The 27,499-nt window shown below is 38.9% G+C and overlaps 1 protein-coding gene across 4 annotated transcripts; it reads left to right on the plus strand.

Moving 5' to 3' along the window:
• Positions 1-176: 176 nt before the first annotated feature.
• phka2 (phosphorylase kinase, alpha 2 (liver)) lies at positions 177-27,071 on the plus strand. 4 transcript variants are annotated; one of them, XM_072464715.1, is made up of 33 exons: positions 177-441; positions 547-632; positions 1,991-2,149; positions 2,661-2,708; positions 3,497-3,665; positions 8,778-8,860; positions 8,947-9,027; positions 9,430-9,528; positions 10,035-10,181; positions 10,262-10,315; positions 10,732-10,854; positions 10,934-11,029; positions 12,235-12,342; positions 13,060-13,138; positions 13,751-13,885; positions 14,030-14,139; positions 14,220-14,364; positions 14,668-14,746; positions 14,983-15,128; positions 15,567-15,737; positions 17,000-17,115; positions 17,813-17,949; positions 18,026-18,188; positions 19,264-19,343; positions 19,426-19,504; positions 19,777-19,906; positions 20,318-20,419; positions 21,160-21,278; positions 21,360-21,383; positions 22,223-22,276; positions 24,830-25,063; positions 25,691-25,891; positions 26,471-27,071. In XM_072464715.1, exons 2-33 carry the CDS (start codon positions 555-557, stop codon positions 26,642-26,644), a joined length of 3,723 nt encoding a protein of 1,240 aa, XP_072320816.1. In that variant the 5' UTR covers positions 177-441; positions 547-554; the 3' UTR covers positions 26,645-27,071. The 4 variants fall into 4 exon arrangements, with proteins under 4 accessions (XP_072320816.1, XP_072320818.1, XP_072320817.1 ...); XM_072464717.1 differs by lacking the exon at positions 22,223-22,276; XM_072464716.1 differs by lacking the exon at positions 21,360-21,383.
• The last annotated feature ends 428 nt before the right edge of the window (positions 27,072-27,499 follow it).

A 27,499-nucleotide genomic window follows, 5' to 3' on the forward strand; every position in this document is an offset into this window, starting at 1 on the left:
TTATATTATTGTTATTGTTGTTGTGTGATATTGTTATTCATATTATCATTAATCACAACAATATTATTGTATTATATTGATTTTTATTCATCATAATAATATTAATATTATTATCGCGAACGCTCCATATAAAGCAAAAGCCTTTACTTTGGCGGCCTCTACAGCATCAATTTAGAACTACAGGTGAGAATTAGCAATCACCTGATGGAAACTCGTCCCGCAGCACTTCTTACCCAGATAAAGGCCTTACACTCTTTCAGACATCTTATTTCGTTTAGAATATAAGGTTTGTGGACGTGGCTGCGGTCACATGTATGTTGAATTTCGCTTAAGGCTAGCATACGGGCTAGCATACTTCACTAGCAGCCTCCGCAGAGCAGTGAAGGTGCCCTGCTGCGATTAAAAATGGACTGCAGACTTTAAATGATGAACCGAGGCACGGTAAGCGACTGAAAGATTAACCTTGAACACCAGACATATCCACAATAACAGTGTCTTCGCACGTTGTTGTCAAAACGTGCTATAACTTGTTGGTTTTGTTCGCAGCGGACATAATGAGGAGTCGCAGTAACTCGGGAGTTCGTCTGGATGGTTACGCCAGGCTGGTGCATGAGACGATCCTGTGCCATCAAGTGAGTTTAGCTCATATTTACTCTAAAGCAAAGACATCATTCACATCACAAATCTGTATTTTGTAGCATATGTTGAATTGATTGCGTGATTTCTTAATTTTTAGTGGAAAAACAGGTTAAGCAAGCCGATATGGTGTCGAAAAAAACATTGAAAGTAATTTGAACGTGCAAGAACCAACACAGAGGTTGTGTAGTAATAATAATAATGAACATTTTAATACATAAAATATAGGCAGTCAAGTAATACAATAATAAGGTTATTGGAAAGAGAGTGTATCTAGTAATTCCACTAATATTATACAGTTTTAAGATGTTGGAACACCATTCATATTGACTACATGTTCTATACATTATTTTAATTGATTTTAAAGTTATTTATTACCCTAAATGTCCAATCTGGATGACCCTCTTTCAGTTCACTTGAATGCTTTCTAAGTATCAGCTCCAGATAACAAAGCAGTCAGGTTTACTATATAAACACACACCGCTGTCTTTGTTTACAGATTCAACCTGTATAAACTGCTTGGGATAGGGATCGGACAGAGAATGTGTTTGGGGCAAAGGTCAAAAAACAGCCCACTCTTATCAAAAGTTGTTTGAGTTTACTTCAGCTGCTGTTTTCTCTAAGTATAAACTGGGAATCTAATATCAGCAATGTGGCCCGTGACATTGTGTGGTTATTAATATATTGGCTACAATCTCCACTCGTGCTACATAGCAGACAGTGTAGTAATAATATAGTAATGGACCAGCCATTTCTGTGCAGTAGTCATTTTTCTATCTTAAATACATAAATAATAAATAAAGTGTCCTGTGAAAACCCAGAGTTTTGAACACTGATTAGATATAGTTGTATTTTTTTCCTGCAATTTCAATGTATATCTTATAACGTTTTCTGTGTGCTTTCTTTCTTGTACTCACTTGTAGCAGCTGTTTTCACTTCTGCACTTCTGTACTACTGATGAGAATTTTCTCACCCAGACACATTGACATCATTTAATGTTGATTAATGTGCAAATAAAAACTGTACTAGTCTGTGCAATATTATAAAGTAAACAGTTTTTTTTGTGTGAAAGATTAGGAATTGGCTAAACTGGTGCTTATTATTAATATACATTTTGTCTAAATCCATTGTAATTAAGGGCTTGAATATAAGAAATAGGATGATACTATCAACCCAAGGCTAAGATAGTCCTGACCAAGCTTTGCTCATTTATTACTGTGATATATTGTAGTCTCTAACTGCACTACAATTATTACAGTTATGAGACTGATATCGATGCATTTAATGTCATATAAAGCACATTATCTGAAAGCTTTTAACATGTATAAAATGTAAGGTTCTGTTATATTTTCAGAACCCTGTGACTGGTCTTCTTCCTGCCAGCACTCAGCTGAAGGATGCCTGGGTGCGGGACAACGTCTACAGCGTTCTGTCCGTGTGGGCTCTGGGAATGGCCTATCGGAAAAATGCAGACCGCGACGAGGACAAGGCCAAAGCTTTCGAGCTGGAGCAGGTGAGGTTAATGTACACAGAAGAGTGAGTGTGCCAGAGCAAACATGTGCATTCAATGTTTGACTATAGTACGAGAACAGATGTGGGGGTTTCATTCTCCAGCCACATTCTCTTATTTACATTACTATTCAGAGTTTTTTGTTATTGCTATCATTTAATTATGTTTAGTTATTTAAAAAAACCTCTGGTACTTCTGCATATGTAATGTATAACTTGAATGGTGAGAACAAAACACCCTTTTAATTCTGCATTTCTATTTAAAATAGATTGACAATAAAAGCATGTTAAATAATTTCACATGTTATAAAAATACAGTGTATATCTCTCTACGTCAACAGTATACATTTAAAGATTTACTACATCATAACTACAATTATAACACTTCATTATTTATTCAATCATTGTTCATGCTTTGTTAAGGCAAATTAAGGTGTAGTTATTATAACGTGGTACCCATATCAACAGTGTTATCTTAGAATTTGCATTTGTTTTACTTGGCATTTGTTTGGCAGAGTGTGGTGAAGCTGATGCAAAGTCTTCTTCACTGCATGATGCGACAGGTAAGACTCATAAACAAGAAATGTACTGCAAATACTGAATACTTTTCTATTGTTATTTGATCTCATTTCAAGGCCTGTAAAACAAACAGAGATAGCTGTTTATCCCCTGTACATATAATTCATGTACACTGTAAAGTTTGCCCTGATATTTTAGGCAAAGACAAACACATGATAAGATTGCAGTGTTGCTTCGAGTAAAACGTAGTATTGTCACAATACTAACATTTCAAACTCAATGTCGATACTGAATAAGCTTGATACTTTATACTTGATACTGATTTTGATACTAAATTGTAATTAAAAATGTCTTATACTAGTTTTGATAAAACTCAAGATCATTCCAAAACTGTTTAGAAAACGTCACATTTTGCCTTCTTTATGTGATCCTTTTTAATCAATATTCAGTTCTAGTTTAGATTTTTTTTTGTATCTGATTTTTGATACTTTAAACAACCCTATACAAAGCAAAACAAGATATTTAAGATATAAACAATGCACCATCAGTAATATGTAAATGGATATTATTTTACAGTATTTACAGGAACATTTTGTTTCTTGTTTGGAGATGTTGGTAACATGTTTGAAAATGTATTTGCTGTTTTACTTTTCTTCTAAGTCCAGTTCTATCATAGCAGTGCTGCACTGCTATGATAGAAGTAAAGCAACGTTTGATAGCTAAGTGCCAAATGGCAGTGCTCTTGGATTTGGCACTTAGCTATCAAATTCCTTTCCTGAAATCCCATTAGCAACGGCCTTTGCAGCTAAACTGTGCTCCACATCGCCCTCAGGTGGCCAAAGTTGAAAAGTTCAAACACACCCAGAGCACAAAAGACTGTCTTCATGCAAAATATGACACTGCCACCTGCGCCACGGTGGTGGGTGATGACCAATGGGGACACCTCCAGGTCGATGCCACCTCCATCTACCTGCTCACTCTGGCCCAGATGACCGCCTCAGGTTTGTTACAGGACACATATTGTGTAAGATTGACATTTAGAGTTTTTAACCATATATTTTGTTTCATTCACGCTTGTCTGATTGATCTTGTTTATGAGGTCCTTTGGCTCTGAGCCTCATAAAAACACTCGTGACAATTTGTGACGTAAGGTAGAGCTCTGAGATTTTCTGTACTGTTTTTTAGTCCATAAATGATCACCAGACACGTTGGAGAGCATTTCTGCGTCAAATCACAGATGAGGGAACGACTGACTGAGAGTTGTTTGCAATACATACATTATTTTAAGTTTTAAAATATAAAATGCCAAAGTAAAAGGTACTCAAGACGAATAATAGAGAATTTGTGTCCTTTAAAATAGCATTAATTTTATGTTTCCTGATGACAGCTTTGTGTACAATGACAGTAAACTCAAACTTTTGCTTTTGGCTTTTGAGTTGTTCGATAACTAGTTGATTTTGTTTACCCAGTGATCAAAATCATGAGTCGTTGTAACTTGGGAGGAATGTTTTTTAGACAATAAAACAACAAATCTTGCACTGGACATAGACCAGTAGTTAGAATTAGTTAGTTAGAAAAAAAGTTTGATATACCAGTGGTTGGATCACTGGTTGTTGATTGATCCAAGATGGCGCCTGTGTTTGGCCACGCCACTGCTCGACTCCTGTTATGCCGCTTATTTGTGACGATCGTTACATCGTATGCAGTTTTATCAGCCCAGACATTAGTCTGTTGTGTGTCTGCTGTGCGGGTTTATGACCGTGGCGCTCTTTTCCGCATCAAAGCGACGATGGAGTCGCTTTTCGACACATGGGACAGGTACAAACAAGCCTTTCCGCCACTGCTTGTTTGTCCACCCAACTCACCTGACGTATTGCTGCTGTCCCGAGGCCCGGGGAAAAGGAGGAAGCAGAGGAGACGAGGCACAAGGTCTGGTGTGCAAGTCAAGCGCAGACGAGCCTTTTGTTCGGAGCACACGAGCCTGGGCTTTGGGAGACGTGCTCGGTGCTTGCGCCTGGTCCCGCTCCTCGATGTTTGCGGCTGTTCGCCGTCGCCGTCTTCGCCGCCTGCCCGTGTCATCGCGGCTGCTTTCCCGCTGCCTGCACGGGCCATCGGGGCTGCTTTCCCGGAGCCTGCCCGTGTCATCGCGGCTGCTTTCCCGCTGCCTGCACGGGCCATCGCGGCTGCTTTCCCGGAGCCTGCCCGTGTCATCGCGGCTGCTTTCCCGCTGCCTGCACGGGCCATCGCGGCTGCTTTCCCGGAGCCTGCCCGTGTCATCGCGGCTGCTTTCCCGGAGCCTGCACGGGCCATTGGGGCCGCACCGGTCCTGGAGCCTGCGCGGGATGTGGCGGCTGTTTTCCTGGAGCCCGCGCGCCGCTGGAATTATGAGCGCTGGGGTCCACCGTCCGCTTCCTTGTCTTCGTCGGCTTACCGGCGAAACAGATGGGAATCACGTGACCGTAAGGCGTGCCTTCGACAGGTCCCGCTGCGCTCAGCTGAACCGATGGACGTGACGTCATCCACGGTCCGGCTCGGCTTGTTGAATGCCCGTTCAATTGCCAACAAAGCGTTTTCCTTGAATGAACTTTTTACAAGACAAAACCTTGATTTCCTGTGTCTTACGGAGACATGGCAGAGAGAGGGTGAGTTTATTCATCTAAATGAACTCTGCCCACCTGGCTGCTCCGTTTCTGCGATGCCTCGCCCTGGTCGACGTGGAGGAGGTCTGGCAGTTGTGTCCCAGGACCGTTACATGTGTAAAGTCATCGACTCACACACTTTCACTTCCTTTGAATCACAGATGATTAAGGTTGGTTCTTCAAGTCCTTTTTACTGTGTTTTAGTCTACCGGCCCCCTGGTCCTGCTGCTGTCTTTTTAAAGGACTTTAGTGACTATTTATCTTCTATTATAAAGCTGGAAAATGTTTTAATTCTTGGGGATTTTAACATTTGGGTCGATGGCTCATCATGCCCTGCAAAGGATCTTTTAACCTTGACCGAAACATTTAACTTTGAGCAGCATGTTTCAGGTCCCACTCACCAAAAGGGACACACTCTAAACCTGGTGTTTTCACTTGGCCTGAGTGTTGCTAACCTCTGTGTGGAGGATGTCCATATGAGTGATCATAGCTGTGTTTTATTTGAATTGAACTTTTCTCCTGAGCCGGTGCCCTCAAACATCAGGTCTCAGAGGCGCATTATCACTGCAAATACAGCCGTCCAATTTTCTGCTATGTTTGATCCTCATTTGTTTATGAATTGTCTTGATGTGGACAGTTTAATTAATTCCTTTAACAGCCAATGCTTATCCATTTTAGATCAGGTGGCACCTGTAAAATCCACTCTGTCAACACAGAAAAAAGCTTGTCCTTGGATAAATGAAGATATCCTAAACCTAAAGAGACTATGTCGGAAAACTGAGCGTCTGTGGAAAACCTCTAGTCTTGAGGTCCATAGGTTACACCTGAGAGAGCTTGTGTCATCTTACAATGAAATGATGGAAAGTTCCAGAGCTGATTACTTCCGTCAGCTAATAACATCCAACAAGAAAAACCCCAAAGTGTTGTTTGACACTATAAATTCGATTGTTTGTCCTTCAGCTGCAGTGACTCCTGTTTCCTGCAAAGCCGACAGCAATGAATTCCCCAGGTTCTTTATCAATAAGATCAAGATGATCAAAGACCAAATCCCACTCCCATTGTCTGTTAAACCTGTTTCTGTGGAGCCTGTTTCCCAAAACTGCTCTTCTTTTAAGCCTGTCACTCTAGAAGACATCTCAGCTCTGGTGACCAAGATGAAACCCTCCTCTTGTACATCAGATGCCCTTCCCTGCAGGCTCTTCCTCAAAGTGTTTGATGTTATTGGCCCCTGGGTTACCAAAATGGTAAATCTCTCTCTTTCTACTGGTGTGTTTCCTGGTCCATTTAAACATGCCATAGTTGAGCCTTTACTGAAAAAAACTAACTTGGACCCGACAGACCCCAAAAGTTTCAGACCCATATCAAAGCTCCCGTTCATGTCCAAGATCCTAGAGAAGGTGGTCTCTGAACAATTGTCAGATTTCCTTGATCAGTCAAACATTCACGACTCTTTTCAATCTGGTTTCCGCAAACATCATTCTACGGAAACCGCATTGCTCAAAGTGTCCAGTGACATTATGATGTCTGCTGATTCTGGGAAATGCACTGTTTTAGTTCTGTTGGATCTGTCTGCAGCCTTTGACACTGTCGACCATCATATCCTGTTGAACAGACTGAGGGACCTGATTGGACTGTCGGGGTCAGTTCTTCATTGGTTTTCCTCATATTTATCCGGTCGGAGCTTTAGTGTTGCTGCAAACCAAATAATGTCCGACTCAGCTGATCTGTTGTGTGGAGTTCCTCAGGGCTCCGTCTTGGGTCCCGTCCTATTTCTGTTTTATATAATTCCCCTGGGAATGATCATTAAAGAGTTTAGTGATGTGTCCTATCACCTGTTCGCTGACGATATTCAGCTATATTGCTCTTTTAAACCTTCTGAGGTCCAGAAGCTGAACTCCTTGGTCAGTTGTTTAGTGCAAATAAAACAATGGCTGAGTAAAAACTCGTTGCAGCTAAATGCTGACAAAACAGAAACTCTGATTATTGCCCCTGATGATGCCATTCCAGGGATAAACCAGTACTTGGGTGTTTTAGGTCAGACTGCTAAACCAAGTCTTAGAAACTTGGGTGTTGTCTTTGACAAAGACATGTCTTTAGAGCACCACTCCAAGCTGTTGACGAGGAACTGTTTCTTTCAGTTGAGGAAAATCTCTAAGCTCAGGAAAATGGTGTCTCAAAATGACCTGGAACTTATAATTCATGCATTTGTGTCTTCACGTTTGGACTATTGTAACAGTTTGTTTTCCTGTCTTAACAAGAAGGAGCTTTCTCGTCTGCAGCTGGTCCAGAACTCTGCAGCGAGGATCTTAACCCGCACAAATAGAAGGGCCCACATTTCACCCATTCTTAAAGCCCTTCACTGGCTGCCGGTCTCCTACCGGATACAGTTTAAAATTCTAGTTCTGACTTTTAGAGCTTTAAATGGTCAGGTCCCTCTGTACATCAGCGATCTGATAAAACCGTACACTCCCTCTCGCTCACTAAGGTCCTTGGATCAGAAACTGTTGTTGGTTCCTCGCACCCGTTTTCGGACCAGAGGAGACAGATCCTTCCAGACTGTTGCCCCCAGACTCTGGAACGATCTTCCGTTCTCCCTACGGTCACTGGACTCAGTTACTGCTTTTAAGGGTCAGCTTAAAACCTTTTTATTTAGTCAAGCCTTTTAAATGCACTTGTTTTACGGACTGATTTTACTGTATGCGGTAGAAAATGGATGGATGGATGGATTGTTGTATATGTATTGTTCACTGTAAGTTTTTTGTGTTTTTATTGTTTTATTCTGTGTTTTGTGAAGCACTTTGTGACCTCTGTCTGTGAAAGGTGCTATATAAATAATTTACTTACAGTGTAAAGTGGATATGTATTTATTCATCAATACCTTTAAGACAAAATGGGGTCTTAGTGTTGAAAATATTGATAAAAAACATTTGAATTCACCATTAAATACAATGAGAGTTATATAATGTGTTTGGCTTGAAACAAACATTGTTTGGTTTACTTAGACTTAAAGCACAACTATTATGCATTAAATGTAATGTTATTAGCATTTAAACATGCTCTTGAGTACCTTCAGTTTGGCATCTAATATAGAAAAATAAAAAATTACATTGTATCGCTGCCATTCCCCGGATCTACCTGAGGTTTGGCGCCATTTACTGGCTGTAGAGGGAATTACACCCAGGGTAAGATAAACATTTCAACGCATTTCCCAAGTGCCTCTCACTTCCTGGTCTCAGCACGAAGTTGTGCTGATTGTGATTAGATGGTAGCGTCTCCCTCTCAGAGGAAAGAGGATTTTCTAACCAGGATTCCTCAAACTAGCGTGAATTAATCTAAATGCTACTCCAGGTATGTTTCTGATGAAGGAACAATTTTAGAACGTAGTTAAAAGTTCAAAAATGTATGTTATTTAATACTTATCATTGTCCACAATCCCCACACATTTTACTCACTTCATATTTGTTGTTTTTGCAGGTCTTCGGATCATTTCAAACTTGGATGAAGTTGATTTTATTCAAAACCTGGTCTTCTACATTGAAGCCGCATATAAAGTAGCAGTAAGTACATACACAAATAATTGCGTCAGTACCTTTGAAGACTGTAGACCGCAGTACAACTTTAACAGTATTTTCCTTTCTTTTAGGATTATGGTATGTGGGAACGTGGAGACAAAACTAACCAAGGCATTGCTGAGCTGAATGCCAGTTCTGTGGGTATGGCCAAGGTAAACCCCGTCAGATTTGATCCAAGTTTTGTTAATATGTTGAGACTTATTTTTACCTGTTTTATTTAATAATGCCACTGTCTTTCATATAGAATGTGTGTTATTGTCCAAATAATGATTATGATTCTCAAAATTTGACTACAATTGTTTTTTTAATAGTTGGCTAGTCAGGATTACTTGAAAAATCATTGCATCCCTACTTCCACCGTAGTCTTAGTATAAACCTGTGGGAAACACTGATAAACTGAAGAAAACAGCTCTCACTGACACGACATTAACATGACATTCACCATTTAACATTTCTTTTGCATTACCAACCGTCACTTCAATTCAACTAATGTTGCTTGTTCTGCTTTGATTTGCTTCTATTTCTAAACTTTGACCTGTGTGTTTAATCTTGAGGCCGCTCTTGAGGCCATCGATGAGCTGGATCTCTTTGGCGCACACGGCGGACCCAAGTCAGTGATCCACGTCTTACCTGACGACGTCGAACACTGCCAGGTAACTCGGACTAAACTGAGACTCAACCGGAACTTAAACAGGACTAAACAAACCACTCAAAATGCAAGGCAACTTTGGGACTAAACCTGGAAACAAAGACTAAACCAGGACTAAACTAAGCACAATGGAACGATTAAGTCTAGACTAAAGATGGAAAAGCCACAGACAAAACAAGAAGTAATCAAGACAACTATAGGACTAAACCAGGACTAAACCAGGACTAAACCAGGGCTAAACCAGGGCTAAACCAGGACTAAACCAGGACTAAACCAGGACTAAACCAGGACTAAACCAGGACTAAACCACGATTAAGTAAAGGCCGGTCTATATATGGAATTAAACCAAGAACCAAATGTTGTCTGACTGATTAAACAAGATCTTCAAAATGATAAATTAGCACAATATCAGGACAAAACCAAACACTAAAGAGGAATTTATGCAGTGCAGTGTCTCATCATCATCTAATGTGTCTATTTTTGACCTAATTTGATTCATTTTTATCCCAGTCCATCCTGTGCTCGATGCTGCCGAGAGCTTCACCTTCAAAGGAGATTGACGCTGGACTTCTGTCCGTCATTTCTTTTCCTGCTTTTGCTGTGGAAAACGCAGAGCTCGTGTCTATCACAAAGTCAGAAATCATAAATAAATTACAGGTGACCATGAAACAATACCATCACTGTATGTTTTCATTAAGCCTAATTTATTGCTTAATACGTCTCTTTTTGTCTTCTAGGGACGTTATGGCTGCTGTCGATTTATCAGAGACGGATATCGCTGTCCCAAAGAGGCAATAATCAACTTAAATATTGACAAAATATCTAAAATACACCAGGCATAAGGGACACTTTTGTCAGTCCTATTCTTGTGTAAAGTCAGAGAGTTGTGTCCAGGATTCAGCATAAAAAATATCCTTAACTAGGGCTGGATTTGAATTTGGCCGGTGAATATGATGTAATGAAGCTAAAGAAATGTCACTTGAGGACATTTTCATAGAGTATATTTACAACAAAATAAAATAAAAAAACCCTTTCATTTGACATCTTTCTTGAGTCATCTTGGGGTATTTACCGCTCTAACCAAGAGTGTAATTGCCACGTTATGCTGTTAAATATGTACGTATCAAAAAACATGGGCTACATCTACCTTAATCCAGTACAACATTCATAATAAAACATGAATATTAAGACTTCCTGTGTTGTCCAGGACCCGACGCGGCTGCACTATGACCCGGCCGAGCTCAAACTGTTTGAGAACATCGAATGTGAGTGGCCTCTTTTCTGGACTTACCTGATCCTGGACGGGATTTTTAGTGGCGAGCATGGACAGGTGGGCGTGAGCATGGCTTTTTTCAAATCTATATATATTTTGTATCTGTTGTTTGTTAATGACTTTTATCGTGCTGTAGGTGGAAGAATATCGAGAAGCTCTAGAGGGCATTTTGATCAGACAGAAGAACGGCATCAAACTCCTGCCTGAGCTGTATTCAGTGCCACACGACAAGGTAATAATCTATTCAGCAACAACCGAAACGGGGGGAAAAAACCCCCATTAAGGAATGCAAAAACCCCCCACAAGGAACGAGAACATGAGACAAGTAAAGGAGTAAAAGTATAAGGGAGTGGCATCAGAAAATAATAATAATAATAATAAAAAGACAAATTAGAGCATATTATTATATTATATTAATTAATTTTGTCCTTAAATATGTCTATTTGTAAGTTGAGTCCTGAGGTTAATTTTTTCCATTGTGCGTAGTTCTGTTATGATATTAGTCCGCGGAGAGAATTTCCTTTGTCTGCTAGTTTAAATCTGAGAATAGTGAGTGCTACGGCTCCACAACAGTGCAAAAAGTGGCTGTTTCCCAAAGTCTAGTGCCCTCTGCCTTGGTCTGGTCTGGGCATGGCAGGGCATCCAGGTCATCCAAGTCGTGTCCTCGACGTGTCTCCCATCTCTAATTTTACAGAGTATGTGACATATCAGATCAATGCAAAGGAATAAACGATCCTGACTGTAAAATGGAATATATAAACCACACATGGACTTGAACCTGGACAAAATGTATTTATAAGAAGTTTTAAAAAGGTTTGGTTTTAATTTAGCTTCAAACAATATTATTTCAAGAAGCAGATCTTCTGGAAGGAGTACAGCACCTGTTGTGCTATTGAATGTTTTAAATTAAATGTTCTACGGTATGACTTTAAATGAATCCAACAGGGGTCCCACTCCACAGATCTGACCTTTATCTTGGCCTGGTAGTGTCAGTGCGATTGATAAGTTTGATGCCAACTGTGAGGCATTCTTGGCAAAGTCATGGCATCCAGACTGTGGACACCAGAAAAATGACATAGTGCACCTTTAAAGGAAAACTAAGCTCTTGTGCCAACTCATTTGCCCTTCTAGATAATAAAGCCATCTCTAAATCGTTCTTTTAACAAACACTTTTCAGCTTTTTCCACAAAATACTTGATTCATAAAATTTATAATAAAATGGTATTATTATAAAATCCATTTTGTCATTTTTTTGTAGTTATGTTCAGTTTTCAATACAATAGTATGAATATAAGACAAATTGCATTTTTAATGTACAACAAAGCTCTTATACTAATTAACCTTACCATCTATTTATTAAATCCATCTCAAATTCTTGATATGTTTGTATTGTGAAAATCCCTTATGTTGTTGTCTTTATTCATGCTGTGTTTCCAGGTGGAGGAGGAGTATAGAAACCCTCACAGTGTGGACCGAGTGTCTCTGGGGCAGTTGCCTCACATGTGGGGCCAGTCTCTCTACATCCTGGGCTGTCTGCTGGCCGAGGTGCTCTAACACACACACATACAGTCAAACAAACACATAGACATGTTTTCACTACTCAAGTCTTTACGTTGTGCTTTCAACTACTTCTATGGTCTGACTATAAAATGCAGTGTAATTCCTGTTCTGTTTTGTCCTCTGTGTCTTTGAACACTTTTAAAAGGCAAAGCTATTGTGCAGAAAATGCTAATATGATTAGCATTGGTGATTAGCTACAGGTCAAACTTAATGGACTTTGATAAACAACAGAAACATGGCGTGTCTGAAGCGCTCCCTGTGTAATGATGCCGCACTAAGTATTAATTAAGTTTAGGTGATTTTGATTTTTTTAGTGCTTGGTTTAATGAAGGTCTTTGCCTGTTAACAGTTTGTGTAAAGTCATGTGAAAGCTGTTCAAAAGCCCTGATATCTGCGCTGACTGCCCTGTGAGACATAAGCACCTTTGTGAACCATTTTAAAATAAAAAGGTAAAGTACAAAAAGTACCGGTAAACTCTTGTTGCTTCCCGTAGAAACAACAATTGAACTGTAATCTTGTGATAAGTGTTGTGTAGTTTTGATGTGAAAGTTAAGGCTTGAAAATGGATGAGGCCGTGTTGATATGAGTCATTACTGTCAGTGTAATAGAGGCAATAAGAGGCATATTTACTTCAAAAATGGTGTTCATTAAACCAGAAAATAAAGCAATGCAGTATTCTTCATTGTTTTTGTTTTGATCTAGGGTTTCTTGGCTCCAGGAGAGATTGATCCCCTCAACAGGAGATTCTCTACAAACGTTAAACCAGATGTTGTCGTACAAGGTAATTGTTACTAACCTCTGTCAGATCAATATGTGTGTTTCACTCTGAAACAGGTTTTATATGATATTAATCTGGGCAGAATCTCGCTGAAAGCAGTGGAGAAACGTCATGACGAATATTTGAATCTGATTGGTTGAAGCGTCACAACAGAAACAAATCAACTGTTGTTAAATCCAGTCAGAGAAAAGCACACACTTCTTCCTCGTCCTCAAGTACAAAAAGTGCTTCTATGCATGTTTTAAAAAAAACTAAATAGTATAAATCTGTTAAAATCAGCCAGAGCGCATCTCTTGGCGGTTTGTTTAGGTTTGTCCCTTTGACTTCCACCCAAACTACAATGCGTGCTGTGATTGGTCAGGCCCACAGCGGCTGGACTCGCGTGAGTCCGACCAGATGATTCTCAAAAGTTTGTGAAACAAATATCGTGATAATGCATCTGGGGTGAGCCGTCTAAATTTGAATAAATGCCCAAAAGTCTTGATTTGACATTAGATTTTAATTTGCATTATTTTTAAGATATGGTATTTATTTAGTTTATTTAAATTTAATCTACTTTACAGTAACATATGGTTTTAGTGTATATTTAGATTAAAACCTTTTCCCTCTTTACAGTTTGTGTTTTGGCCGAGTCGGATGAAATCCAGGAACTTCTCTGTGACGCCGGGTTCAAAGTTCAGAAGATGTCGGAGGTTCGGCCGATTCGAGTTCTTCCTGCACGGATCCTCAGCCACATCTACGTCCGACTCGGTAAAAACTTAAAATACACTAGTGTTCTGTCCCCAGTCCTAAACTGAAAGATTAACCCTCCAAAGCACAGTTAAAGTAAAAATAAACCCCTAAACCTGAAATAAAACATGTTTGACATGTTGACTCTGATTCTGTTTATTTCAGGACACTGTAAAAAGCTGAATTTAAGCGGGAGGCCGTACAGGCACATTGGAGTTTTGGGAACATCCAAGTTTTACGAAATCAGAGACCAATCCTATATATTCACTCCACAGGTAAACAAAAGCAGTTTGTATGTGTTTACGTGTTGCATGTTTCTAAAGCTGTACATTCTTCATTCTCCTTTCATAATTAGTTTTTGGATCAGCACCATTTCTACCTGGCGCTGGATAACCAAATGATCGTAGAAATGTTACGAACAGAAATGTCCTATTTGTCGTCGTGTTGGAGGATGACCGGGCGGCCCACTCTCACCTTTCCCATCACACGGAGCATGTTAGGTACAACATTCAACGTGTTTTTGATAATATAGAGCTATTTTTGATTATGTTTAATACATTCAGGTTGTAACATATCATTTTTGTGCCTGATTACTAGTCTTTCTAACCAATCTGACCCTCCCTATTTTTCACAATAACCAGATTCTCCCATTTTGGCTGAATATTTATCTATATTTATGTTTTGCTTTTTCTGTGAGTGTGAGTGAGCAAAGGTTTAACACACAAGTTCCCTAGGGATTGATTAAATTTGATGTATCCTTCTGAAACGTAATAATGGAACTTTTCATTGTTTTATTGGCGTAGTTGATGATGGAGATGCCATAGATCCGTGCATTATCTCGACCCTTCGCAAACTACAAGACGGCTACTTCGATGGATCAAGGTTTGCACTGACTTGAAGTACTTTTTGCATCACTAAACAGAGAAATCATGTCACTTGTAGCTGAGTTTTTTTTTTCGCTCATTACCTCATCAAAAACTGTTTGACTTTCCAAATGTAGAGTGTAAAATCTGACTAAAGCAGCGCGATCTATTACAATGCAGTTGGTTTAAAGACAGTTGCATTGTAGAGTGTTAATAATAATAATAATGCTGACACTTACTGTTGCTGTTTGGCAGAGTGCAGATGGCCGACCTGTCCAGTTTTCAGACCACATCGTTTTGCACTCGCCTTACTTTCCTCGACGAAGACCAAGATGAGTTTGAGGAAGATGCTGATGATGTAGATGAGTTGGGAGACATTTATGACACCTATGGGACCTCAGGTACACTTTGTCTGTGTGGAGCCAATGATTTAATACATTAAAACATTTGGCAACAGTGTTTGTTACATAACTTATATTGTTTGGTTGAAATTTATTATTCCTGTGTTCCTGGCGACTGCGACTGCAACGCTGACAAATAAGGATGACTCCAGGAACATTAACATTTGAAAGAAGATTAAAATGAATTGGTAATCAAATCCAAGATGCATGTTTGTAGAGGACTAAACTACAACTACAATAAGATTTAGCTTTAAAAAGACTCTTGCTCTTTGATGATTGTGCCCTCTCAAATTGCAATTCTGATTAGATTGCGATGTATTGTGCGCCCCAACTGGTAAATAGGTTTTGGATCAATGGAAGCAACAAAAGGAAATAAAAACAGAACAAACTTGTAGCTTATGATAAATAACATGACATTTCTTAACAATATTTCTTTAGAAAACTCGAAGGACATCTTCGACCAGTACTTGACCCAGCTCGTCCACATCACTACCCCAAAGAGCCACCTCCCTCCCATCCAGAGGGGGCAGCACCACGTCTTCAGCGCCGAACACACCACTCGGGACATTCTGTCTCTGATGGCAAAGGTCCAGGGCCTCAACATTCCGCGTGAGTCATTTATCTTCAACCTCCATTTCCTGACCCACTGGAAATCACAGTTCAAATGTGACAAAGGCATAATATTTCTAAAAAGCAGTGATTTAAACACCAATTCCCATCCACTATGTAGAATTTGTGAATACTGTAGGGCAGGGGTGTCAAACTCATTTGAACATAACGTAAAACATAAAACTAAAAGTATAAGAAATAAATAGCTTTATATAGCCTACCCTACGCTGTTTTGAAGCAATTACTGGATCGATTAAAAAAAAAATTAACATTTGTTCTCATAAACTGAAATGCATTTAGAAAAACAAGTGTAATTTCACCAATACTGTGCTTCAGTTTATGTGCATTACAACTTCAGAGTTGATCTACAGTTCTACACAGAGATAAACATTTGACTTTATAACAAAATAAACTTCTCAAGATCTAAAAAAACGTTTAAATGTACTAACTAACATTTCCACGTCTATGTAGTTATCTGTACACCTAAACTGACGCACCACTAAACTTCTGCTCAAAAGTGCACTTCTCCCTCGGCAGCTCACACAGCAGTGCAGCAGAGCCCCGTGGGGGAGGGGCGGCCACCGGCGGCATTGTGGGACGCGTAGTTTTAGCGATAAAAACGGTTACGGATGTAACTATGGTTCTATGAATCGATTTTTTAAATATAAATTTGAAATGGCCATATTAAAACGTCTGGCGGGCCAGAGTTTGACACCTATGCCGTAGGGGGTGGACTAGGCATGGTCCAATCTTTGTCTTGCTGTTGTGAAATCCATTGCAAAGCACACTCATTTATGTTATAGTAAATCTCTTATATTAACTTTTCTCCTTAAAAATGATTACAAAATGTATTTATCTTGAATATAAAATCCTCTGTTGCATGACTGTGTAAACATAAAGCCATTATCTATTACCATTTTTACTCATTAGTTTGTTCAAAAAGACAAATCTGAAGCACAGTGCAGAAGAAATATCAGTGCCAAATATCAGCGACATGTTCAACATTGGACCGATGCCGATATTTGGGAAACCCTCCAATGTCACTGATTTTGTCCAATCCAAATGTTAACAAGTGGTAAAGGGTTAAAAAAAAGCACTAAACCAGGACAAGAAATGGGCACATGGAGTCTAAACCAGGCATTTGCAACTAAAGTAGAACTAAGCATGAACACCCTGAAAAAAATATGAATGATACCACCAGGGAAACGACGGACATGTAAAAACACAAGTCCAGCTTACTTGGTTTTGTCTGTGGGTTTCAGAGACCTCCATGTATCTCCCTGTCACTCCCGCCATGACCACCAGAAAACACCGGAAAATCCTGAACTTACTGGAGATGCCTCATCCACAGCGCGGGAACCCCACCAAGCAGCAGACGGTACGAGCACCCATCGTTCGACCGGCGCCACGTGTTTCCCGTGTTCCATGTTTACTTTGTTGCCTTGTAAATGACGTGACAGGTAAATCGAATATCTCTGCCTCATCTGAGAGTTCATGTTTGGCGGGGAGCGGTTGGGAGTGAACAAGCACGTGTAATACATACGCGTGTTTGTGATCTGTGACAGAGCTTCATCGCATTTTGAAAAGCACTGATTAATTATGATTTAATCTTATCTCCAGATTATCACACGGGGAGATCAGTATTACATTTATTTTTTATTGTGATGTTTCCCACCATTATTCCCAAGTATCTTAACATCAGAATCAGAATTACTTGAGAAGAAACTTGCACTGTAATGAACTGTAACATAACTTATACTGGTAATAGTGTGGTGCCCTCACAATTTTGCAAGTGAGATAATGAACTGAATATGGCACAAAAGCTTTGCAAACAGAGTAAAACACAGATTCCGGCAGTTCCATGGTGAATGTGTCGCAGCGTGGCAGTAACTATAAATTTATTTTGTACTATGTTGTGCATTTGCTGAAGGAGCTCTTACAGTTTACCAGGGCGTTGTGGCGCAGGAGGGAGGATAAGTCCAACATCCTCCCCTTTGCCCACAACACAACATTGGTTTAGCCCTGTCAAATCATATAGTTTGGATTATCCTATGTCCAACACTGGTCTGCTTCAGCCCCACGGTGTTGCCGACCTGCACCTGCCTCGAGACGCTCAGGGGAACACCGACTTTTCAACTTTAGTGAATCAGCTGAAGGAATGTCCCACTCTACAAGACCAGGCCGACATCCTCTACATACTCTACATCATGAAGTATGAACTCCATCGATTGAAAAAGAGTTTTTTGTGCATTGTTGCTGTGTATAATTGTTACCGTACTGTTGCGTAGAGGTCCAGACTGGCCTGTGGAGCTCTCCGGTCCAGGACAGGGCAGTGTGAGTGTGCGTGCGCTGCTGGAGGAGCTCTATGTTCAGGCCGGAGCCTCTAAAGAGTGGGGCCTCATCCGCTACATCTCTGGGATGCTCCGGAAGAGAGTGGAGGTTCTGGCTGAGGTATATGTATATACTTATTATGTGTTTCATTTTTGAGAGGTTCTTTTGTAAACATATCAGTATTTAAACAAAAGAGCTGTCAAAGTTAATGCGTTATTATAGAAAAGTGACCCGTTAATAATGAATTGTTGTGGATTAATCACACGGTCTGTTTAGACCAAACGTGCTCTTTTAGATTATGCAGGAAGCTTTACCTGAGCGAAGCAGGAGCAGCGCTGACATCACACCCACTGTGACTAAAACAAAGCTCACATGTGAGATCTAAAATGAGTCAATTGGGCCAAATATTCCTTCTACAGTACGGACACAGGAAGAGTCACATGAACCCAAACAGATTGCATTTGTTGCCCTATGAGCCAGTTGCACTTGAACCCCACTGAGCCTGTTGTTTGGTCCTGTAAAGATGTATTATGAAATAATCTAATATACGGTAATTAAATGATAGCAAATATATGGCTTTTAAGTTGTCTTTTTTTTTTTTCAAATCAAATAAATTAAATTGTTAAAAAATCTTCAAGAAAATGTGCACTTCAAATGAAGAAAGCTTTATGTCATGTTTAAAGAATTACTTAGTCTAGTCCAGTGATCCCGCCCTTTTGTGCCCTCAAGCCACCCTGCTTGATAATGATAAAATACATTCTTTACAACCACATATTCAGGACAAAAACTGCAATTGTAGTTTTTATTGTTCCTATAGCCATTTTCCAATCATATCTTTGGCAATGTTACTGTTTAATTTGCCCAGTTGATATTTTAAATGGTCTCATTAGGTTTATTAGGTGTTTTGAGTGTCCTGTTTATTAGGTGCTTGAGTGTTTTGGCTGCGCTCTGTGGCCTCCCTCAGTAGTGTCATGTGACGTTACTATGACGATAATGTTAATGACCTGACCTTCTGGCTGGGCAAAGCTCTGGCCACAGTACTACCTGTTTTAAATGTTTTTTTAAATACTTTGAACTCAATTGTTTTGCAGCTGTTTTTTTTGCTTTATACTTGACACTTTTTTCCACTTTGTATTTGCTTCATTACCAAATCATTTAGATAGTGTGTATGTGTACATTTGTGCCTCTCACACAGGCCTGCACAGACCTCATCTCTCACCACAAACAGCTGACAGTCGGACTTCCACCTGAGCCAAGAGAGAGAGTCATCACTGTGTATGTTACGTTGAATTACACCGAATAAACATTATTTCAAGTTAATTTATTCAATCAAGGTTTCCTCTTCATCCGTTTCCAGGCCCCTTCCTCCAGAAGAACTCAACAATCTCATTTATGAAGCCAGTGGACAGGACATTAGCATCGCCGTGCTCACTCAGGTACATTCACCATTGAACTGGAGAGTTGTTTGCATTTTGGAAATTAAAATGTATTATTTGTAGCTTCACAAACTGATGTTGAAACAATTGGCTTAGTCACAGGCAATCATTATCATTGTTCTCATCCAGCGACGTCTCTCATTGGATAAGATTTTTTGTCCTTGCTGGTTTTCTCATTCAATAGCGTTTAAGTTGTATTGGAAATATCACACATATATTTTACTGCTTTTAGCCTGCATTGTAAGCAGTAACAGTGAACATTTTGGTTGCAGGAGATCATGGTGTACCTGGCCATGTACGTGCGCTCTCAGCCCGCTCTGTTTGGAGACATGCTGCGGCTCCGGATCGGGCTCATCATGCAGGTGATGGCCACAGAGCTGGCACGAAGCCTCCACTGCTCCGGTGAGAACTCTTTGTAACCACCCTGTCAAAGTTTGCAAATTAATACAGTCTATGTTTGAAAAAGAGGCAAACATGAAGCAGAACATGATTGATTACCTTCAGAATATCATGAAATAGTAAAAATCAAGGTGTTTTGGCAAATCAAAACCTCACTCAGAACCTGGTTTAAAGTTACAATGGTATTTCACATTATTTGTTTTATTTGTTATTTATTTGGAGATTATGATGGACAGACAGTTAGCATTTTTTTTAAATTTGAAGGCTTAATTCAAATTGACCATTGAGAACATGCAATTTCAATACATTTCAGTTACACAGCACAATAAGACACCAATTTAGTGAACTTTTAAGAGCGTTTCTAGAGATATTCGCACACTGGTGAAGTGTAATGAAGTGTGTGAATATTTTCAGGTGAGGAGGCGTCTGAGAGTTTGATGAGCCTCAGTCCTTTTGGGATGAAGAGTTTGCTCCATCACATCCTCAGTGGAAAAGAGTTTGGAGTGGAGCGCAGCGGTGGGTTTCTGTTTCATTCACGTTTCTACAAACCAGGATTTAGCCATTGCCAATACAATATTTCAAATCGTGGTTATTAGTACTTGCAGCTACAGAGAGTCATCTTTCTGTGCACCTCGGTCCTTTAAAGCTGGGGGTCTCAAAGTTGTGGCCCATCTCCCCTTGTTGTCCAGTCCAGCTCGTGACATTTTCTGAAAGAGGCTATTTCATACATACCGATAATTTCTATTTCTTACAAAAAATGTGTTTTTGACTCCAAATTATCCCTGAATTTTCCCATTTAATATCTTTAAACGTAAATGGAATTTTGCTCTTGTTGCCAGCTTTTGGTTGAATTTGATGTTTTTATGTTCAAACTAAAGCAGGACTAAACAAAGACCAAACCAGTGTCAATCAATAACTAGACTTGAACTAGACCGAGTCCTGAACCACGTCTAAACATATTGTTCAACATCTTGAACAGGACAAGATCCCAGAATCAGAACCAGCAATACAAGCTCTTGAATATAAATGGCATCACAACGTCTGATTCAGTTGATGTTGATTGTATATCGTAGGGTAAAAGTGTCGGTCAGAGTGGTGTAGTGTGGACCCTCTTCAACATTGTTCTAAATCTCTCACAATTGGAAAAGATGAAGACGTCTCCAGCGTTAGTGAGACTAGAAGAGATGTGTAATTGCAAAGGGACGCCCAAAGTATTGTGTTCTTTCATATATTAATTTTCTGATATGTTTTTCCAGTGCGTCCGATCCAGTCCACCGCCACGAGCCCCGCCATCTCCATCCACGAGCTCGGCCACACCGGAATCACCAAAAACGAGCGCACCGGCATTCACAAACTCAAGAGCGAAATCAAACAGGTGCGGCGGCGCGAAAGACTCAACAAAAACACGCGACTTTGAGTAAAAAGCTCTTAACATTTTACCTGCTTCTGGTTACAGCTCGATGGCTCTCGTCCGATAAGTGTGCGTTAGGTTTGATAACGTTTGGCATGTGCTCATTTTTACAGTCAAAATCCACCGGCCGAGACAAGAGTGTGCATTGTGACGTGTCATTTTATTCCAGGTTTTGTCTTCTATTACCGGAAACGGCTTTTATTTTGTCATTTTGAAATAATGATAATATTTTTATACATTTACGTTCCTCTTGATAAATGCCATGAGGTCATTTTCGAGCCCATTTTTATTTACAAAGCATTAGTCAACGCAATAAATAAATAAATCACAAATTAGTTATCCTGCTTACAAGTAGAGCTGGGTAATATGACAAAATTAATATATATATTTTTTTTTTTTAACATAAAACAACAACAAAATACATAAAACAAACTAACCTATGCAAAGAAAGAAAAATAAAGCAAAAATAACATTAAATAAATCCATTAAATACATTTAAATTAATATCTCAAAAATGTTTGCGCATCCCAAATGCAATATTCAGATGATATTTTCAAAACAGCATTCACAATACTATCTACATTTCTATATATTGCCCACCTCTACTTGCATGTATTATTCCACGACTAAATTAACCAATATCTGGGACTTGAATATTTACAATTACAGGTTTACAGATGACCTCATGGCAACAGTGCTTGTGATGCATCTAAAACTTCATGGGCTGTACATGCATTTATTGTACAAATTAATCATTATTTGAACGATATCAGCATTGTTATAAACGCTGTACTTTGACCTCTAAACATTTTCAGATTTCCTTTCCGTTTTTTCCATCAAGCGTTCTGAGTAAAGTATGTTCTCACCTCCATCTGTGCATATATATGTTGTTATATATATGTGTTTAGATCATCAGCGGAGGTCATTCGTTGAGTAGCACTGTCACTTCTCCACGCTCAACGGTAAAACCATCAAACTCATCTGCGTCTGAACTTCCTCCACTCTTTCCTCTCGTTTAATCCACCTCTGGACAAAAACACACTAAACACGGAAAAGGTTTCGGTTCCGTCGGACTTGACAATCACACCAGCAAATGAGCCAAAACCTGGAACATTTCAGTTTTAGCTACATGTTGAAAGTATTGGGAAAAAAATCAGATACTAATCGATTCTAAAACTAGATTATAATTTGAACAATTTTCAATAACACAAAAACAGAGCCAAAATTTGACCTTTTCTGAACAGTTTTAAAAAAAAAGTTTAGCTTTATCAGAATTTCTATAAGATCACACAGAAACATAAAGAAAAGTGCTGTTATTTTGTGTAGATTATTACTGTCTAGTGCCTGAATTAGTATTGCGGATCGAGCCTATTCCTTAGTATAATGACTTTGGCGGGTTGGACTTCATGCGTACATCTAATTTAAGATAAGATAAGATAACCTTTATTTGTCCCACAATGGGGAAATTCCAGTGTTGCAACACAGATTGGCACAGAAGTATAATAATAATATTTTCTTCTAAACGGATAACTTCAACCAAAAGAAAAACTATAAAAAATCTCTTATACTCTTATAAATAACACTCACAGTATTAAACATGATTATGAAAACTGAATGACACATGTTCAGGGCTTACAGTGTTTGTAATTTAAATCTTTAATGCTTGTGAAGTTAAGGTATAATATGTCAAAATATAAATCATAATAAAATGAAATTTAAATTGATTAAAATGACGTGCCAAGATAAGCTGTTTGAAAAGAACAAGCCAGTCTGACCTCTATTTGGCTCCGTCTAGATACTACACTGAAATTGCAGCACTTGCTTGCGTTCTCATTCTTCTCTGGTCAGTTTTAGGGCTGCACGATACAGGAAATTATTGCGATCTATAGCTGTTCATTACTGTGATAACTACATGATTATGACACAATAATTTAAGTTATACTAAAATAGGTTCACGCCTTAATGCATTAGTCAAACTTTGGCAAAATAATAACATAACAGACTCAAAACCAAGACTAAATCAAGGCTAATTTAGACTCAGTAAGGACAGTTATGAATAAAAAACACCTTTCTCAGCTTTCACTCACTTCCATCAGCTGAAGAACCTTGGTGTTATTGCGAGTTGCGACATATTTCGTTTGTTGTGACATTTAGTTTGTTGTGACATCGATACTTCTGCAACATGTTGAGTGGCCGTTGTCAGTGTCACATTTCACACTGCAACGGTTTTAAATGTTAACATATTAAAGCAACCGTATCAATAGCTGCGTAATGTATCCAGGGTTAATTTGATGACAAGTGAGCCTTTTCCTTTTGGTGTGTGTTTGTATCTGAAGTTATGCATGACACTGCGATCCAATAACAACTGCATGAGATCTGTGGGAAATGTGCTCAACCTTATCTACATTTACCTCCAGGTGCCTTTACTGTGCAGTGTTCTTTCCTAAAACACACCTTATGTCACATCATGTTGTGTAGTAACTTGCATGCTCATTCAACTCACACCAACAGACACGGAGTAATTCTGAACTAGTGTCACAAAGTGGCATGTTGTATATATTGTCTTTAAATCACTAATTGTAATAATTAGTAATTAAATTCTTATATATAAAATGCATGAGCTTCCAAATATTCTACTTGTTACATTGGGCACATATTGACATTTTGTATCAGAATTATCATGGCCAAAATAAGTGCAAATGACAATAATCATCACGATAAGCATTAAAATTGCTGATTTAATAACGCTATTGATATTATAATTTTTTATCTTATGAATAATTGGCAATAAAATGGTTATATTATCAAAATTATTCAAACTGCACACAAACGATTGTTGCAATAAACTATATTATTGGTTATTGGCAAATCTCTACTGTAAAGTTAATTAACTTTTGCAATCATTGTAACGTTAATTGTAATGAAACTGTAATTTAGACAAAGTTAAACGTGCACCGTGTTGCTTTTCTGTGAGGGCGGGTTTCCATGGAGATAAGGTTATTTTTCTGCTTTGTCTAGAATGTTCCACAGTATGACATTAAACCTATCTAGCTGACATTTTTTCCAATTACAGTGGATTTTATTGCTCAAAAATAACCTTGTACCTTCTTTCTGTGAGCGGCGTCACCTGCTTGTCTAGATATGTTTAATGCCATACTTTGGAACATTCCAGGCAAAAGCAATAATATCTCCAGAGCAGGCTGAGTCTCGTCCTCCAGAAAAGTTACATGGCTTCTTTAAGTTTTACGTCTACCAACTTCTGAAGGAGACGTATTTTCTATGTACTTACTATTCTTTACTTGTTTTCCTCGCCTAGCAATAGTCTAACATCAATATTCACTTGACACATGTCCAACTATTTAATATGATTTAATATAGTTACATCTGCACCTCCCATAACTGCGAGTGGTTTGAACTTGCCCTCACTCTGGCCCTGAATGTACATGAGGTTGAGTGTCATTGACAGTTCCTCCCTGAGCCTCATTAACAGCCCCGTCTGTGTGTTTTTGCCTCAGCGCTGCAGCAGCCCCTCCACTCCCAGCGGGGTCCTGTCCCCGGTCAGCTCTTGTCCCGGGGAGGGGCCTCTGGGGTGGGAGGACCGACAGGGGCAGTGGCTCAGGAGGCGCAGGCTGGACGGGGCCATAAACAGAGTCCCAAACGGATTCTACCAAAAGATCTGGAATATCCTCCAGAAGTGCCACGGGCTGTCGATCGATGGATATGTGCTGCCCTCGTCCACCACCAGAGAGGTGCAGTTTGGACTCAGAACCAGAGCAAACATGTTTTTTCTTTTTTTCTTATTTTCTTCCAAAAAAAGCTTAAATATTTTGTTCATAATTATTTAAAACGTCAATTTATGATGATTAAATTAAAATGCAATGTTATAATTGAAACATCTTTTTAACCAAGACATGAAAAAAAAAATGTTCTCTGGGTCAGTCTTGAACCCGTTTGTAAGGCTTTATACAACATTTGAATAGAACATCACTTTGTTTCAGGACCTGATTTTTATCATTATCTGTAATTACAGAATTTAGTGTGGAAATGACATGGCATTTTCCCCTCAAATTCCCTCAATGGTTTAAAGTCTGCATCCTTTTTTTAAAGGATTTTTTGGTCTGTCAGCTTTATTGGACAGGATAGAGTACAGGGTGAGATGTGGAACAATAAGAATCTTGCAGACTAAATGCAGACAGTACACTGAGATCTAATTTTGACCCTATAAGATGCTTTTACAATACTTATGTACTACAAGGACAACCATCAGGTTCAGCCAGATTCCAGGGGCCTCTCCGTCTAGACCCGCCCCTGCTGTTGATTGGATCTGCAGCGGTCTAACTCAGGGTTGTTTACTGTTGTATCATTATTGTTTGTAGATGACGGCTGGAGAGATAAAGTTTGCGGTGCAGGTGGAGTCGGTGCTGAATCACGTTCCTCAGCCCGAGTACAGGCAGCTGCTGGTGGAGACGCTCATGGTCCTGGGAATGGTCGCCGAGGTCGACGTGGACACAATCGGGAGTATCATTCACATCGACCGAATCCTGCATTTGGCCAACGATTTCTTCTTCAGTGACCAGGTAAAAAAAACATGGAAGGGATAAACCAGGGGAAATTAAAATAAACAAGGGATACATTTTAATTTTTTTGTAAAATATTGACTTCCAGAGTTTGAAGATTTTATTCAGTTAGTTTGATATATTTATTTAGACTTAGAAGATTTTTTATTAAAATTGATTAATCCACAAGGGAAATGACGTGAACACAGTAGCTCACATATAATTTCCATGGATTTAAAAATGATGGAAAAATAAAGGACCAATGCCAGAGTAATTAACAATTTAAAACCAAATATTATAGATTTTAAATGAGAAAAGGTTCTCAATAACAGAAGGAAGCTAAAGAAAAAATATCTAAAGTAGCATAGACAGCACAAGATTAGGTACAAATAAGGTACAAAATATAACTCAAATAAATGTGATCTCATCTGAAACCCAAGCAATATCGAGGCTATTTATAAGAGGTGGGATAAAGAAATATAGTGCACAGATGAGAATAGTAACTTTGACAATGATATAAGATTATCTATTACATAAGAATAAGTTGTTTCTTTATTTAAGATTATATTTAAATGTGTATGTTGCTCCGAAACACTGCAGAAGTCCGTAAGTGCTGGAGACTACTTCTTGGAAAAGGACCCTGCGACAGGCATCTGTAACTTCTTCTACGACAGCGCCCCCAGTGGCAACTACGGGACGATGACTTACCTGTCCAAAGCCGTTGTCACCTATGTCCACGACTTCCTACCCAACACCAGCTGCATCATGCAGTGAACACACGCTCCAGTTGACTGAACTGGTCCAAAACCACAACAAAATGCACTTTTAACTTTGATAGTTTCAGTAGCAGTGTCGTTCGTTCTATTCTTTGCATTAATTACAAAACATGATTATTAACAGTAAAAACAAATTAAATTGAGACGGAAAGTAGCTAAATTTAACAGAATTAAAGTAGGTTGTTCATGACAGAGCTGTATAAATGTGTATGACAAAGCTTTTATTTATTGACTTATATTATTAAATTAAGTGGCCAGTGAAGTGCTCGTACTGTTTTACAATAATAGCGGCTGTATTTTAATGAATGGAAGTATTTTATATGTAATGTGAGCTTTTGCATGGCTGTGATTGTGGTGAGTGAAATATATGTATTTACATTTATTGTCCGTTGCATCCATAATTACTAGTGTTTTAATGGAAGAACCAAAACAAAATAATTAATGTATTCACTAATAAATAATATATATATTTCACCACATTTAACTACTGTATGTACAGTATCTGTTAATTTAGTTTGCATCACTAATTTAATTAAAATAATTTAACTACACAATCCTGTCTCTTGTTTCTTCTGAAATGGGCTCTGACTAGCTCAGTGTTAGCGTCAGTACTTCCTGTCCAATTCTCTGTGGGGTTTTCACTAAGTCAGTCTAAAATGAATAAATACTATAAGATCAGGCAGTGAACGATGAGATCTGATGGATGTCTCTGACAAGATGTTAAAGACTTTAGAAAACTGGTGACTATTTCACCAAAGGACAGTGTTTAGAAAGGACTCGTTTTACTGTACGTCTCAATGCTAACGCTAAATCTACTGTGAGGCACAATAAAAAGTTAAAAATCTTTTAATAC

This window comes from Eucyclogobius newberryi, unplaced genomic scaffold (assembly GCF_026437365.1).
Source record: "Eucyclogobius newberryi isolate DKJ021-1_F unplaced genomic scaffold, fEucNew1.0.hap1 SCAF_5, whole genome shotgun sequence".
In the NCBI taxonomy this organism is placed as follows: Eukaryota; Metazoa; Chordata; class Actinopteri; order Gobiiformes; family Gobiidae; genus Eucyclogobius; species Eucyclogobius newberryi.

Excerpts from the sequence above, each read along its gene's own strand:
- phka2 (XM_072464715.1), top strand. The coding sequence starts at position 555 with ATGAGGAGTCGCAGTAACTCGGGAGTTCGTCTGGATGGTTACGCCAGG. Across the intron at positions 19,505-19,776 it reads GCATCGCCGTGCTCACTCAG|GAGATCATGGTGTACCTGGC; the intron begins GTACATTCACCA and ends TTTTGGTTGCAG. Across the intron at positions 22,277-24,829 it reads TCACTTCTCCACGCTCAACG|CGCTGCAGCAGCCCCTCCAC; the intron begins GTAAAACCATCA and ends TTTTTGCCTCAG.